Here is an 18249-nt window from a genome sequence, read left to right as displayed (position 1 = left end):
CTGACCTTCTATCAACCCACAGTACGCGCTCACTACAGTGTTAAGCAGCTCCATGTGTTCCTTAGCTACTTCTACACTGATTTTAGAGAAACTTGACGTGTCGAGCTGAACGGTACTAGACTTTGATTGTTGACCTGCAGATGATGTTCCTCCATAACACGCATATTGTGGTTGTTGAGCAGGAGGAAGAGGAGGTGGTTGTATTGGATTTCCATACAGATCTGTGGTTGGAGGCGGCTTTACAGGAACTTGCACTGGATTGCCATACATATCTGTGCCTGTGACAAAAGCCGTTTGAAGTGGAGCATGTGAACCGGCTTTTGCAGATGAAGAAGTGGAGGTGCCATAATACATCTCTGGATTCTGTGGCACTGCAACTCTCTTTGCCTTCAACGTTTCTTCCTGATCCTTGTTCTCCAGAAGCTGCACGAAATCGTTGATATTTGTAGTTTTCAACGTTCCGTTGTACTTCAAGATTTCCAGGAAGTTATTCCATTGAGGAGGCAATGCATCGGCAAACTTCTTTACCACCTCTGTTGGAGTCGTTGTGACTTCAAAGTTGGTCAGCTCAGTAAGTAGGTGATAGAAACGGCTTGTCATATCTCCCAAGGACTCCTTATCCATACATGTGAAGCCATCGAATTCTTTCTTCAGTAGATCTCGTCGTAGTTGACGTGTGGCTTCATTACCTACTCCCCTTGTCTTCAATGCATCCCACAGCTTCTTCGTAGTCTTGAAACTGACGAACTGATGATAAATATCCTTGCTCAGTGCTTGAGTAAGAATAGCGTATGCTTTCTTTTCTAAGTCATACGTCTTCTTTTGATCATCAGGAAGATCGGCAAATGTAGCTGTCGAAGAAGCAGCAATCTCGATAGATTGATCGAATTCCGTAGTGAACCGCAACCACAACTCTGTATTTTGACCAAGAATGTATGTATGGAAACGATCAACCCATCCCGGATATTCATTAAGATGCATCAACTTTGGAGGCCTGTTCAAACTTCCGGTTTCACTTTCGCTTAGTAGAAGACTTTGAATACTCGGAGTTTGATTTGAAACAAACGCCCATTGACCAGCTGGAGTGGCATTTGTTTGTGAGGATGTAGATACCGGAGATTCGGCCCATGATGGAGATTGACTGGTATTCATGTATTTTCCACTGTCTGGAGCCGGACTTCCCCACCAACTCGGATTCATGATAGATGAGCAAAATAAATGCTAAGTAAGAATGATCCGAAAGATACACAGCCGAAGGATCCTGGTCGAAGGATCTGAAATAACAGAAACTTGTTAACAACAAACTGACCACAATCGAAAGATTAACTATTGTTCGAAGGATCAACAGTACTCGAAAGATTACTGTTGAGTCTCGAACAATGATTTCGAAAGATTCAAGAGCTCGAAGGATTCTCCTTTGAAAGATCCTTATCTTTCGAGCTAAATCCTTATCTTTCGGACACTTGTCTTTCGATTAGATTCCTTAATCGAAGGATATGTTTCGGACGTCGAAGGATGGGTCGAAGGATGGTGATCTTTCGAGCCTTCCTTGATCGACAGATGTCGAAGGATAGTCTTTCGATGTCGAAAGATATCTTTCGAGAGGTTCTGACACAAACTGATCTGATGTGAAAGGTTGGTGAAAAGGTGACAGGTTGGTAAGTCAACTTTCGGCAAAAGAGTATGGCAGGCTGACAACTATCTTACCAACCAAGATTTGAAATAAACTATGCCAAAAATGGAAAACCTTATCCTAGAACCAGTCACCGGAAGTTTAACCGGAGCTTTCGCCGGAAAACACAAAGTTACTCAAAAACAAGTTTTCAAGTTACCCAACCCCACTTTAAACACTCCCGGTTAGTTTAGACACGTTTTTACTCAAAGAAAATGCAAGAAACTAAGTAAAAACAGGTGCAAAACCAAGTGTTTCAACACACCAAAACTTGTAAAAACCCGGTTTTAAACAAGGTAAAGAGCGAGGCTCTGATACCACTTGTAGGTCCCTTTTCGCGGAGGATTACGAACCTAAACCTTGTTATACAAACCTACTAGCGAGTGCGGAATCCAAGCTAGCAAGCAAACCGAGTTAGTAACAAGTAGAGAAAACAAACACACAAGTTCACCGATTAACACAACTTGTATTAATGCAATGAGGGTTCGGTTACAAGCTCAATGTTTACAGAAATGTTCTATAAACTCTCTAAGTGTGTGAGTGTTTCGGACAAGATGCTCTCAACTCTCTATCTCTCGGTGTGACTATCTGTGTGCATCTATATTCTGTCCTCAACACTGCATGGGTATATATACCCATATACAGCAGGTCTTCTCGAAGGATTCGATAGATGGTCCGAAGGATCATCTTTCGGATACAATGCTTTCGAAGGATAAGCAGTGACCTCGAAAGATCATCTTTCGAGGTCTAATCATTCGAAGCATATCTTTCGAGCACCTCGAAGGATCAACATTATCCTTCGAGGTTATCCTTCGATTCAGACAAACATATCAAACATATTCCAACTGTTGGCCAAGTCAATCCGGAGGATGGTTGACTTGGTCAACTTACAGACTACCAAGGACATCGTTTACATACAGACCGAATACAGACAAAGTACAGACACAAGTGCACCAACAGAATGCACTGGACCGAAAGGTTCCAAAAAAAGTTCAGATGGGGCATGGATGTTATACAGTAATAACATGTAGATTTTATATTCTTTATATAGTATAAATAATAAAAAGGATGTCATTTATCAAAATATGTAGATTTTACATTATTTGTTTGTTATAATAATACTAATAATAATCTTTATTGTTTCCATTCTCAGAAACTACCATAGCAATATGAGGTATGGATTAACACATTTAACTACCCTGCAAAAATGCGGTTATTAGGACACTTGATGGAAGGTTGTTTAATGTAAAGGTGTTTAAGATTGGATGTGACTTCTGTTTTTACAATGGATGGCTAGATATGACTACTGCATTGAAAATACCATCCAAGTCATGGTTGGTTTTCCAGTATGAAGAAGCACTGGCTTGCTTTCGGATCTTCTACTTTTATCAGGATGTTTCTCTTGCGCCTTTCGATTACTTCTACTACAAATCAGGATGTGTCAAAGATAGAGCTAATTGCATGGTACTTAAACATATAATATTTGATTTATCACATTAATATGTCGAAATTTTGTTTTCTTATTATCAGACTTCACAACTAATAATTTCTTTCTCCTATGTGCAGCATGTGAACAGATATTTTGTTCATCATAAGATGCTTAATATTGTTCCTACGTATCCTGTTGTAGTCTGAACCTGTACAAACCGTAAATGGTTTGTCCGTATGGATGACATTGAAAATGAGCTCTATATAACAACTGGATGGAATCGGATTAAGCAGGAGATGTCTATCAAGGATAACCATTTGGTGGTGTTCCAAATGCTTGATATGAAGACATTTGAAATGAGTGTTTTTAGTTGTGATCCTGCCCTTTTGTGTTACCCTCCTGAACTCAGTGTTGTCAAAGAAGAACCAAACTATGATCCGATTGAAGTTTCCGATGATGAATCGGCTAATCCGATTGCTGATCATATTGTTGAACATAATGAGGATGAAGGGGTACCTATTACTTTCCGTGTTGATAATCATTATGTAAGATTATGTTATTTTGATTATTTTTAATATTTTATATAATTTTCACTTTCATAAGCAACTGATAATCTAACCATTCAAACTGTTATTCGTAGCGACTTCGTAAAAAGTGGGCACAGGATCATGGTTTGGATAGCAAGATGGGTTTGACGATTGAGGACGCTTTTGGTGGGGTTTGGGAGGTCCAGATTGGTGTTGAGTACTCGGAAGGTAATCCGCGTTACAATGTGACTGGTATGAAAAAGTTTGTTAGAGACAAACAAATGGCGTATGGGCAGAAGTTTCAGCTTTTGTATGTGGAAAGTAAAGGTATGTTGCTGTTCAATTGAGATGTTGAAGGTATGGGGTATTTGTTGGTAGTCTTTTGTGCACAAACAGTTTTTGGTTAGAATACGTTTTGTGGTTTCTGTTTGGTATAGTTCTTTTGATGAATAGTATGTCATGATAGATTCGGGTGATAGTCTTTTTGGGCCTTTAACTGTATGGCTGAACATGTAGTTTTAGACTGGTTATAACGGTATGTTGATCTTGATGTTGGCTAAGTTTTTGTGTCCGTATGAAAATATCAACAACTTTTATAGTGCTATATTAAACAATTTGTTACTAATCTCTGTGGTATTTAATAGATTCCATTAGAAATGTAGTGCTTTTGATTTCTGGCAATCTTAAATTCCGAATGCATTTCTCAGTTGACGTTTATTTCATTCGGTCTCCCTCAGTCGTTGTCGTCTAATCTGTTAAAAAGGCTATGGACTTTCGATGGATTCCAATACGATTTAGCTATAATCTAACCCTACTTGATGTTATATCATAATCTGTTTGACGATGGTGATAATGTTAATCCCTTTGCTGTAAGTTATCATTTATGCTTTCGTTTTCAAATTGATCGTTAAGACTTAAGTCATCAGTTTAGTACAAATCTTTGGCGGCTCTTCATAATCATAGCCGCCTCATCCTTCATATGCATATGTCTCCTTCATATGCATATGTAGTGCCTGTTGAGTTCCATTATGTTTTCTTAAATCCTCCCCCTAAACATCAATAAATTATTTAAAGTTCAGATTGATATTGTAACTTAGCTTTGAGGTAATTAACATTATTTGACATATTATCTTAATTGACATATTATAATGTTAAATTCAAAGTTTGTCTGTTGCATTCTCACCATATAGAGTTTCTTGATTGTTGAATTTTTTTAAATCCTTTTTACCAAAGGGTTTCATCTAATCTTAACAAGCCTTTTGTCGTTTTAATTATCAAGGGCATATTTGCATTGATGGTCTTTTGGTTGACTAAAAGGTAAATGTTGAAAAGTTGAAATTTATACGCCCTTTCAAGAGAATCCCGGGTGCAATATAAGAAGCAACAAAGACAAATCTAGGGGTGCTAAATGGGAGTGTTTGCGGGTTCAACCCAACTCATATTTTATCAGGTAGCAATAGTCTCTTTTAATGTAACCGAACAAGACTAAATTGTTTTGGGTCACCTTCAAGTAGAAATAGTTTAATTTGTAAGAAAGTTACAAAATTTTGTTTTGTGTTAGTTAAAGTAAGCAAGTATATTGTGGAAAAAATAAACGATAAAAAGAAATGAGGATCATGCTTTATAATTTGATGTAATTAGTCTATATATGTTTGTTTGTTTAGTTGTAAATTTGAAATTTTAAGGTACTAATATTAAATAAAAACTTCGGGTAAACCGGTCGTGTTCATAATATTGAATATTGTTTCCACTGCGCATGTGAAATTTTCGTCTCTGACCCACTAACTTTAACTTGTGAACATGAACTGTTTAACACCCTACTTTCTATATATGAATATGAGATATATGGACCTGTAATCACTATTAATAATGTTGAATATTGTTTCCACCACGCATGGTAGAAGCAAAAAATACATGTTCGGCTTGATCCATGATTCTGTACTGATATTAACTACTAAATGTCCTGCAAGGATTCAACAGTTAGTCAATAATATTGCAAATTTGCATAGAAATCTTATTTCCATCTTTATGATCATTCTTGTGCTTTTTATCGTTGGTGATGGTGCTGTTGAGGTCAGTTAGTTAATAATATTGCAAAAGTTTTTGTTTTGTCAAGCAACTGCAATGGTCATAAGGAAATGTTTTGATATTTCAACGTAGACCCGGGGACAAATCTTTCACTCACCGAGACAATTCATGGGTTATTATTTGTAACATTAATAACTAAGCTAATAATATTAATACACGTAACTTTTAGATGTATCAATATCTGTATTTTAATTGTACTTCCACTTTCTCAGTAATATTTAGCTCTCAAACTTTTAAGTTTTCTAAAGACATTTATGATTAATGGATTGATATATCTCTATTCTCATGTACAAATATTTATTTGAAAAACCACCCTTCTAATTGTTATTTAAGTATTTACAAGTAAGTGAGTTCCAAACCGAAATGTTACAATTCCATTTTGTGCATTTTTATATTTCAAGTATTTGGAGACTTATAACTTATGTTACATCGTTTTTAGTTCAACCGGTGTAATATACAGGTTAATAAGTAATAATTAGTATGATTTTAATTATATATTAATCATTAAATAATTAATATAAATAACTTGCCTAACCCCGTGCTGGAAACTATGAAGAAGAAGAGCGGTTGCGTTTTCCACAGATCCTTTCAACCACTCCACCACTGCAATTTTCACTTCAATGTTCGGTGCAATTACAAGCTACCGAGGTCGAATCTGCCAGTAGGCGAGTCTCCGGTTTCGGATACAGAAGAAAATGACGAAGAAAACGATAAGGAAGCAGCGGAAGAGTACGAAGTGGATGCGGAGTTTAGTGAGGCGATTGAGGCGGATAGTGATGATGAGGTTGAGGCTGAGAGTGATGAGAATGTTGTTGTAGAACATTCTAGGTTTGAGGAGTTTAAGTGGCAGAAGATTGAGAGGATTCGGAATGATGTGAGAGAATATGGTGATGGAATTTTGAATGTTGATGAGCTTTCTTCTGTTTATAGCTTTAGGATTGATAAGTTTCAGGTTGATTTTGTCCTTGCACACTTTGAAATTTCAATTTCAGTGTATGATAATTGATGTTTATGTTTGCATAAGTTTTGGTGATTGGAACCCTAGGAATCGGTTTTGTTGTGGTTTTGTTGTAAACTGTTACTGATTTCATATGTGATAGTAAACAGATACTGATTTCATATCCGAATTTGCAATTAAGATATGTATTTATTTTTTATAACTTTTTATCTCTGTTTTTCATGTTACCCAACCCCGTGTACCACCGAACCAGGTTTGTTAAACTAAATACATAGTCAAATGATTATTATAATATTGATGTTCTATAGTAACTGCAGGGGCAAAATGTCTTTGTTATAATGTTGATGTTCACCGAACCAGATTTTTTTATAACTGCAGGGTGCTAATAGTGGGCACAATGATTATTAAAACATAGTCAAATGTTTTTGCATTACCTTTTCTATAGTAACTGCAGGGGGCAAAATGTCATTCCAGTATCAGAGATATATGGACTAATTATTTACATGTTCCTTTGTAGGAGACTATACTTATTCCTCAAAGTCTTCCTAGAACTGGACTATTTGGATTTATTTGATTTCAAACACATAAAAGCAGTTATATCCCAATGCAAGGCTAATAATCCAAGTTGACTTTATTTTAGTCAACCATCATTCTTTCAAGCTCATGATTTTCTATACGCATTAGCTCCAAATAGAACACTAAATAAATAAGGGAACATTATATGCTCCAACATAAATATGGAACATTAATGTAGTTTTTTTTATTTTACATTTGTTGTATACGTAATTTAAATGTTCCAACCCGTGAGTATTCACGGGGAATATAATAGCTTTATGAGATTTCGCACTATGGTAATGCTGGATTTTTTTAAACTCTACTTTTGGCGTATGACTTAAAATTTGATTGGAGATTTGGCTCAATTGTATCCTCTCTATTGTTAATGACATACAATTAATAACAAAGGTGGTCACCCTTTATATTAAGCTTTTGCATAGTCATGAAATGTCCCAATAGTTTATAAAATTACCTTACAAATCAATAGTGAGATTTGGCAAGATGGTAATGATTGTTATGTTTAGTTGCACGCCATAAAGTTCACATAATTTAGAGTTAGAAGGCAACATCTATAATTTCACATATAAAGGATCAGATTACTTATTTAACTTCGGCTCAGTTTTTTAAGTTCTGAGTGATCGAAAGTTGCCATCATTGTACAGAGATCAATGAATCTGATAAAATTTTTGTTAAACAATTAGAGGAGATTGTAAATAAAATTCATACACATTTTTTGATTTTGTTCAAACATTATTCGTCTTTTAAATTATATATAAAGTTGTGTTTAATAAATTTTAAATATCTGAATCCGTGAGTATTCATTGGTGATAACCTATGTATTATAAAGAAAAATAAAGACGACGTTTTTTCTTCGGCCTATTTGATTCTAATACTCTAAGTTGGCTTTAACTATGCCTATGACTACTAACTGTATTGTATATCCTAAATTCAACAGTTCTTCTTCATAGTAGACATAATACCATTATTTAATAGTTCATTACTCAATGCCTAGTATGATGTAGCATTTTTATGACAGTACAATGGTTTTACTTACTCAATGCCCATTAGGATGTTGCCTTTTTATGACAATATAATGGTTTTACTTAAACTTGATGCTGCTGTGCTAATCTTTTTTATTTTGTTCACGGATCAAAATCAAGACCAATCAAAGAAACCAAAATTCCAAACTCTATAAAGTAAGTTATGGAAAAAATCAGGTAAACAGGTGCCGCATTTTGTAAACATAGCTAATGATATATTTACTTTGTGACATGTCGTATATTTGTATCACACCACTACCAACTTTCAACATATTGGCCGAAAGCACTTCCGAACTAACTAAACCCTAACCCAGTTAGTTTTTTGTTGATATGGAACTTGTGTGGTGACATGACATTTTACGTAAAAAAAATTAATGATGTGGCAGCTGACGTGGCGTCTGAGTTAGCTTTTTTGATGATGTGGCAGCAAACGTGGCATCTAGCTTGGCTTTTTGATGATGTGGTAGCTTTCGTGGCACTGGTTTGGTGACGTGGCAGTTGTTGTCAGCAAACTAGGTTAGTTTGGAAGTGCTATCGGCTAATAAGTTAAAAGTTGAGAGTGGTGTGATACAAATCGAAAGTTGAGAGTGTTATCGACCAATTGATGAAAGTTCAGGTTATTTGAATCCAATATCTCTTTTAAAAATGTATATACAGTTGTGTTTGATACAATTTAAATGGTCCAACCCGCGAAGTTCGCGGGTGATAACCTAGTGGAATATATATAGGGTAAAGAAACTTGAAGAATAAGGCTATTCTATTTTAGGCGTTGATAACCACAATATCAATATATCTATAATATATTTTAATTAATTTCATTCCAACAGTTTATTAAGTTTTTTAAACTTTATTGTTGTATTTATTTATTTTAATTTTAGAGTAAATTAAAAGTTTTGTCTTTTATGTTTACATCAAATTGCAGGCGCTGTCCTTTTTTTTCAAAAGTTTATAGGCGGTGTCATTAACCTTTCAAAATCTTGCACGTTATGTCCTTTAGGCCAAACCCAGATAGATTTTTTGGTTAAATCTAGTCATGTGCAAGGCACATGAGGGTAGTATTGTAATTTCATCACAGGGCCGGCTCAACCATTTTGGTGGCCTAAGGCGAAGTAAAATCTTGTGGCCTTTTTCCCCAAAACATGTATGGAATTGAAAGTTAAACTTGAAGGGCCCAAGTGAAATTATTTGAAAGATTGTGTTAAAATTTAGAAACAAGAAAAAAAAAATGCTGAACCAGGGATTCGAACCCGGGTCTCACCAACATCCATACATACACAGAACCACTACACTACCAACCATCAATCTGTTGATAACCCACACCCTAAATCTTTTATAAATGGACTGTGGTTTCATCAAATTGTGAAGGCCCTATAGTTTTGGTGGCCTAAGGCCCAAGCCTCATTTGGCTTACCCTTGGGCCGGCCCTGTTTCATCATTCAATGGGCTATTGTGTAAGTAATATATATATATTGGGACTATTTTGTAAAAATAGAAAAGATATTAAATTATATAACTCTACAAAAAGTAACTTAGGGTATGTTATGCTAACTTAATAGTTGTGTCCCTTCACATCACACCCTTAAATAACACCCTTGCATTAATAACACATACCAGTGGCGGAACTAGCCCAAAATTTTAGGGGTATCCCAAATTATTATTTTTTTGGATCAGGGGTATCCTTTATATAACGAAGACAGAGTTGAGAGATATTTTTACACTACGGAGACGGAGTTGAGGGTATTTTTACACTACTAAGACGGGGTTGAGCCGTAGCCCGTGCTATTCCTGCTAACACATTAGGTCCGCCCCTGACACATACCATATCTTATACACATCAACCCAAACTAACATGTCCCAATATACACACCCCTTTAAGAATTTTTTTTTATTAATTTATTTATAACTAAAAAACAACTTGGTTGTACCCTTTTATTTAAAAGATTGACTTATATATATAACTACAATATGAAGCGGTGTCAGTTTAAAAGACACGTCCGTTAGCATAGTTATTGACTTTTATATAACAAGCATACAATATGAAGCGGTGTCAATTTGATTTTAATGAATATGAAGTATTAAACATCACGTAATGAAGCGGTGCGCTAATAATTTAATCAACATAACTCCTAGGCGCCACCTTTCTGAAATGAAATGAGGGGGTGTGTTTTTAATTTAGATAGGAAAAAGTAGTATATTTTAATGGGTATTGAATGAATATAAATAAAAGATAGGTTGCCGTCTTGCTGACGGGTTGTTGCCGGGTCACCCCAGGATCCATTTGCCCCCAAATTTTCCCTATGTCAAATTTCACTAACTTCAATTTTCTCTTTTTATAAATCAAATAACATCCAGTTAAAACATAAAACATACAACAAAACGTTGTCAGTTTAAATTTGCCAACCAGAACCGACAAAAACATCACACCGACGCGCCCTTCGAATCATTCAACAAGCAGTCGTCACTTTACATTTGACAACCAACACCAAACTCATGGCACCTTTTGAAAACAACCGGAGATACCAAATGGAGGCGTCGTGACTTTACCGTCGATAGTGGACGCACCGTAATGGACCGGACAAAACAATAAAATACCCTATATAACCAAACCAAGGCATCTTATCCAACCACCGTCTCACACCTTATATACCCCCGCCATAAAAAAATCTCCGGCCATGTTTTCATCCGTCTGAATTCCTTCAAAATGGCGCCAAGGATGATGAAAACAGAACAAAAAACAAAGAAAAAACAAAGGTTACATAAACATAATCTCTCGAGTAAAGTGTTGGTCGGTGCTGATTTAGGGATGGAAGATAAGGGTGAAGGGGGTGCTCACCTAATAGGTGAGTCCCCTCTCTTACGCCAAACCAATCCTCGTGTGCCACGTCAACTCCCCTCTTAAACTCCCCTAACACCCGAAATTGATGGCGGCACTCCCCTCTTAACTCTCCTTATTTTTTTATTCAAAAAAAAAAAAAAAAAAAAAAGAAATAAAAAGTTTGATTGGTTGATGCTCAGCTGGCCCACCAACTTTCCCCTCTCCTCCATCGGTGAATCCATGCCCAATTCAGACCCCGATTCGGGACCCCGCAGTGATGGCGGCGGTGTTCCCGATCGGGGAAACCTATCACCGCATCCCCTCACCGAAGACGCCCCGTTCACCCTAAGACTGAAGATGGAACTGCCCTATTTGTTGTGTATATTACATGCGCTTTTTTGAGGTTTGAATTGTTGCCCACTTAAAATATGACACAAAATGTTATTTCCATACATATGTGTGGGCTTAACAGCATAGTTTTAAGGGAAAAAATGCAAATCATGATCAATGAACTTCTTAATGCCGTGGAACCCGGAGTTTAAACATTTCATACATTATTTGATAAAAATCTAATACTTTAGTTTCATTTTTTTTAAATACTTTAATATTGCTTTGTTTAATACATACTTCAATATTGTTTTTATAACATGTCTTGGATTTGTTTAATTGTTATGTATGTTGCATAATAACCTTTAATATTGTTATTTTTGATAGGTGTAATGATGTATTTTTTTTATAACATGTCTTGGATTTGTTTTTTTAACATGTATTTGATCCGTAAAATGCATGGCATACCAATTGCAAATTAGAAGTCAAAACAAGTGGCAATTAATTTGTTTGTATATATGAAAATTACATTGGGACCCCTCTGTCGTAAAAAGTGTGGTTACTCCACTAGAGAGATATGAAACAAAAGATATGTTGTTACGACAATTATATTGGGCGGCAGTTCGATGGTGGTGGCAATGGTTCAGTGGTGATGTTGTGATGGCAATGGTCCAGTGGTGGTGTTGTGGTAGCAACAGCTCGATGGTGGTGTTGGGGTAGCAGTGGTGTGGTAGGGGTTTCTTCTCCGATGCCTTTAGTACCATTTTTGGGGGTATGCGTGTGTTGAGTGTGTGCGCAGAAACGTTGAAGAGCGGAGATGTGAGTTCTGATTTTTAATGGTGGAATTTGGGTGGTACATATTGTGTGTGATAGTAGTTGATGGGAGTTTACTGTCTCGCCGATTATTTTACAATTCTCGCAAAATAGAATATTCATATATTTATTCAGGATCCACGTAGTACAACTATATACAATATTACCCCACGTATAAAAATCGGGCTGTAACTTTTGCTTTAAATTAACTTAGGACTCCTAATAATTATTATTGAAACCAACCGACTTAAACTAATATCATAAACATATACGTTCAAATTATTTTCCTTTATGAGATTTCACTATACTAAATATTGATCTGCAAAACTTTAATTTATTTTTCCTTTCCTCGATCAATATATATCCTTTTAGACATTTAAATTTTTACTACTTTAGCGATTGCCCGTAGCTTAATGAACCAGTATTATCGTTTCGAATTAGTTATTTTTTTCATATATAAAAAGTTTGACGTAACTTTCCGCAAGGCACGTACGTGGTTTAACTTTTTAACATTTTTTTGTCCAACTACTAAAGCAACATGATTCCCGCCGCAACGCGCGGGTTGGCATCAACTTGTTAAATTACAAAGAGTTAAATGCTTGGTTGGTCCCTGTGGTTTGCAAAAAAATCATACTTGGTCCTAGTGGTTGACTAATTACAGGCGTGGTTCCAAAAGTTGTCAGAAATGAACTCGATTGGTCCCCTGACCTAACCTCTGTTAAATTTCTCAGTTAACTATGTGTGAAATAACTATATTACCCTTAAACACTTAAAAAAAGGCATACCCATCATCTTCTTCTCCACCCTTTCTTCTCAAATCAACCTACAACACCCCAACCCAATCCCATTTCTATTTCCCGCACACCATATGACAATCACCACCTCCTCATTCCTCACCTCCGGCTCAAATCGTATAAACTTAAAACAAAATGTCAAATCATATCAACTTAACTATTATTTATTAATTAACCTGATAAGGAAAGGGATTTGATGTAATGGTTTTCTATTCACACACTTTTATTTTTTTCTTTTTTGTTAAAAGTAATTTTTTAATGTTTTGTATTTTGGCTGTGTTTTTGGGTTGCTTTTAGTTTACATTTTAATTTTAAGTAGTATTAAACCATCTTTACGTTGCGACAGGGCGTAAAATCATGACAAGTAAACAAACATGTAAATCAATGAGATCGATGATTCACATGAAATCAAATAAAATAGGGAAAATCAAGGAAAATCTTCGATGTCAATTTTGGAGAAGTGTGGAATTTACTAAAGGATTCAACTCACTAATGCTTAAATTCACTGATAAAAACTCTCAATTCATAGATAGGCCTTTCCTCCTCGCCAAAACAACAGGGAATACAACAAAAAATAAAAACACCAGCAGTTGACTTTCACTTTCACAACCTTTTCACTTTCACTGTAAATATTTTTTCGAATGAAACAAATATTTATACCAGCTGGATCTAAAATCGACTTTTGGCAATGTAAATTTATTCTCAACTAGTTGTGCAGGTTGAGATGGGGACTTTTTATTTCCTTGATGCATTAGTTTTTTTTCAAAATAATACTGAAAGCCCTTAATATTAGAAATCATTATGATATGTTATCAAGTCTAATATAGACTAATTAATTCAAAATGGTCCCACCTATCTCCAAATAAAAAAAAAAATTCAACTAGTTGTGCAGGTTGAACCGTTCAAAAAAAAAGCTGTGCAGATTGAGATGGGGACTTTTCATCTGCTAACTGGCTACTTCCTTGATGAATTAGGTTTTTTTTTTTTTTTTTTTCAAAATAATTATACTAAAAGCCCTCAAAATTAGAAATCATTATGATATGTTTTTTTTTTTAAATTAAACTTAACATCTCCTTGTGACCTCAAACTTAGCCTCATTGATGAGGACTATAATTTAATCTCACTTCCAATCATATTTTGGAGAGATGTGAAACCTATGACTTTTTTGATCCATGATAGACTTTGACTTGTATTCCAATCATATTCTGAGAGATGTGAAACATATGACTTTTTTGATCCATGATAGACTTTGACTTGTATGATGTTTTGATTAATTCGCTTAGAAAATGCATGATCAGCCAATGAGCTAGTGGTGGAGTGGTAAGGGAGAGATCTTGTGTTACAAGTGACCCAAGTTCAATTCCTGCCCCTAGCATTTAGTTTCTGCGGCACCTGGTGATGATGGGAGACTAGGCGAGTAGGCGGCGATCGCTAGTTCGATCCTTGAACTGAGCGGGTTTTACCTCACCGCACTGTCGTGCCTTCGGGCGAGTGTTCACGGGCTTCGGCCCTAGGTGAGGGTTTTCCCCGGTTCGGAAGGCGAGTGTATCCCGATGTGGTGAATTTCGCCAGTAGCCCATTTGGAGGATTCGTTGGCCGTTCAAAAAAAAGAAAATGCATGATCATTGCTTTCATATTAACAAATTCATATATGAACTCCGAGCACAAGTGGCTGTAATTTACAACATCATCAAAATCAATATGAGGGATGGTTATACCTTTTCATCTTCCTCGTCTTGCTACTTTTGCTTACTTCTGGTTGTGGCTTTACTTTGTTTATGCTTAAGTGATAATAGCAAAGGCGATGTACTATGCAAGGATGATGAGAGGGAAGCACTTCTTGAGTTCAAGCATGGGCTCATAGATAAAGCAGATCGACTTGCTTCTTGGGTTGGTGAGAAGAACGACTGTTGCAATTGGAATGGGATCGTTTGTGATAACTTTACTGGCCATGTTCACAAGATTCATCTTCCAGGTAATTGTAGTATGAATGATTACAACGAAATCGAAGAATACGAAGAATTCTTGAATCAAAAATTAAGAGGGGACATAAGTCCATCGCTTCTGAATCTAACGCAACTCAAGCATTTAGACTTGAGCTGCAATAACTTTGGTGAAATGGAAGTTCCTAGCTTTATAGGATCTCTTGGAAACTTGAGGTATCTTAATCTCTCGCGTTCCGTATTTGGTGGAACAATCCCTCCACAACTAGGGAATCTGACAGAATTGCGCGTCCTATGTCTTGGAAGTTTTTATGATATTGAAGATAGTGATGAATATGAATATACTACAATCACCAACATGAAGTGGCTGTCAAGTCTCCGTTTGCTACATCACCTGGATTTGAGTGGCATGGACCTTAGTAAGGCAACAGATTGGCTTGAGGTTATCAACACCCTTCCTTCTTTGGTTGAACTACATTTGTCCCATAGTCAACTTTTGTGTATACATCCTTATGTTGCTAATCTTACTGTCACATCTCTCTCCTTTCTGGATCTTTCTGGAAATGATTTTAATGACAATTGTGTGCTAGAGTGGATTTTCAGTAAAACTAGTCTAGTTTCACTAGATTTACGTGGGTGTGGTCTTCATGGCCCTATTCCTAGAAGCGTTGATAGCTTTCGTAACTTGACTTCTCTCAAGTTGCTTCACGTTCACGGGAATGATTTCATGAGTTCTTCATTAGTGTTAAAAGGGTTGTCTAGTGTAGGTGGTAATCTCATTTCATTAGATATTAGTTCTTGCGGTATTTCAAGTTCACTTCTTGGTTCCCTTCACAACCTGACTTCCATACTTGGTCTTGACCTGTCATATAATGTACTCAACAAGACAATACCTACATCATTGGGGAATCTTTGCAATTTGAGACATATTGGTCTAGATGGTAACTCGTTTCCTGATATTAGCTTTACAAGCCTTCTTGAAAGCTTTTTTGAGTGCAAATCACCAAAATTGGAGTCCTTATCTCTTCGGTCTACAGGACTTTCAAGCCATCTTCCAACTCAACTTGGACAACTTGTATATCTGGAGAATCTCCAACTTGAAAATAACCATATTGATGGTACTATTCCTGAATCAATAGGAAGATTAACTCTTTTGAGGTCGCTATATCTTGCAAAGAATCTTATCTCGGGTCCAATACCATATTCAGTCGGAGAATTGTCCTCGGTTGAGGTGTTAGATCTTTCAAATAATCGACTCAATGGCAGCCTTCCTGATAGCCTCGGTCAACTTTCAAAGATAATTTATTTAGATTTTTCTTACAACTTTTTAACCGGTGTTGTGACAGAAGCTCATTTTGACAAACAAGCTAAACTGAAGTACCTAAATGGAGTAGGCAACTACCTATCCCTAAGACCGCGCCTTGTGAACTGGGTTCCCTCTTTCCGGTTGCAGTTCTTGTATTTAAGTTCGTGGAACTTAGGGCCTCAATTTCCATTGTGGCTGCAGCTGCAGAGGGATTTAGTAGAATTGGAAATTAGCAATACAAGGATTACATCAATGATTCACGAGGCATTTTGGAAATCATGGCCTAATCTACAATATCTAAATATGTCACGAAATCAAATTCAAGGAAGGTTGTTTCGTATCCCTGCATCGCTTCAAGTTCTTGCCTTGAATTCTAACGAACTTAGCGGGCGACTCCCTGAACTCTCTGAAATTAATTCACAGACAAAGATTCTGGATTTGTCAAATAATTCCTTTGGGGGATCGTTGCGTCGTTTGGTGTGTCCTTACGGTGAGAAAACTCTAGAAATTCTTAATTTGGCTAACAATAATCTATCAGGTGACATTCCTGAGTGTTGGAAGAAGTGGCCGTATTTAGTATTTCTAAACTTGGAAAACAACAACTTGTTTGGTGGCATACCAAGAACTTTCGGATCATTATCTTCTCTGCAGTTATTAAATATCTACAACAACAAGCTCTCTGGAGGAGTACCTACTTCTCTAAAGAACTTAACAAATTTAATAATGCTTCAACTTGGAAGAAATGAGCTTGTTGGACCAATTCCGGCCTGGTTTGGAACAAAACTCTTGAGTTTGAAAATTCTTAGCCTCCGATCAAACAAATTTAATGGAAATCTGACTCATGAGCTTTGTTTCCTTACCGGTATTCAGATCTTGGATCTTTCTCATAATAATCTATCAGGACATATACCAAGATGTTTCAACAATTTCACTTTACTCTCTCGGAAAGAAACTAGCTCAAGTGATAGATTTATCTTCTCCTATACTAGACAGATCATTGGCAGTGCTTCATTGTTTATAAAGGGACGAGAGGATACATATAGCACTATTCTCGGACTTGTGTTGATGTTGGACCTTTCAAGTAACATTTTTTCTGGGAGCATCCCAAGTGAGCTAATGGACCTCCCAGCATTACAATCTTTGAATTTGTCAAGAAATCAGTTGATAGGGAGAATCCCTGAAAATATTGGAGATCTGAAATCACTTTTTTCATTTGATGTATCTCTTAATCGGCTTTCTGGGGAGCTTCCTAAGACCTTGTCAAGCTTGAATTTTTTGAGTAGCTTCAATGTGTCTTATAACAATTTGACAGGAAAAATCCCACTCGGCACCCAGCTTCAGAGCTTCAACGAGTCATGCTTCTCAGGCAACAAGCTTTGTGGAGATCCACTCACTGAAAGTTGTTCAATTGATCAGGCACCTAACAGATACGAAGAAGAAGAAGACGATGAATCACATGGAGCAGATCGGGACTTGATTATTAGCATAATGTGTGGATTCCTTGCTGGTTTCTGGCTGGTGTTAGTTCCGTTATGGAGAACTGCACATTTCCGTTTCTTGAGTCATCTGAGATGTATATTTTGTAATGCTATTCAGAAGTACTGTGGTAATCTTCTTTCTAGGTGATTAAGAATATTATAATATGTTCAGTTATACTTTGAAAAACAGCTACTACTTTTTAATAAAGTTACATGTTAATGTTGGCCCCAGCCTATGAACTTGATATGAAAATAAAGATGAAATAAGAAACGAATTCAACAAGACATACAGAACTTCAGTTGTATTGCGTAATTGTGATTTTACAGGTGAGAGATATTTACAAGTGAAATAAACAACCCTATTTGAGGTGCGAATGAATGGATGTGACTCCTCTTGAATCGACATGATGCTTGAAGACATGTGGTGTTGCCGCCTTGTGAAACGTCGTGTCTGCAGGAGAGGTGTCGCTTCCCTTTAGATGTAAGTTGTAATCTTTCCTTTAG

General features: G+C 36.4%; 2 protein-coding genes across 2 annotated transcripts; both read left to right on the top strand.

Annotated features, from left to right (window-relative positions):
- The first annotated feature begins 3252 nt into the window (after positions 1-3252).
- On the top strand, positions 3253-4379 carry LOC110867524. The gene is made up of 3 exons (XM_022116494.2): positions 3253-3646; positions 3742-3955; positions 4273-4379. Exons 1-3 carry the CDS (start codon positions 3338-3340, stop codon positions 4377-4379), a joined length of 630 nt encoding a protein of 209 aa, XP_021972186.2. The 5' UTR covers positions 3253-3337.
- Positions 4380-14719: 10340 nt separating this feature from the next.
- LOC110867274 (receptor-like protein EIX2) lies at positions 14720-17893 on the top strand. The gene has a single exon (XM_022116398.1). It carries the CDS (start codon positions 14720-14722, stop codon positions 17891-17893), a length of 3174 nt encoding a protein of 1057 aa, XP_021972090.1.
- The last annotated feature ends 356 nt before the right edge of the window (positions 17894-18249 follow it).

Source organism: Helianthus annuus, chromosome 7 (genome assembly GCF_002127325.2).
Source record: "Helianthus annuus cultivar XRQ/B chromosome 7, HanXRQr2.0-SUNRISE, whole genome shotgun sequence".
Taxonomy (NCBI): domain Eukaryota; kingdom Viridiplantae; phylum Streptophyta; class Magnoliopsida; order Asterales; family Asteraceae; genus Helianthus; species Helianthus annuus.
This window is presented reverse-complemented; position numbering and strand designations above follow the sequence as displayed.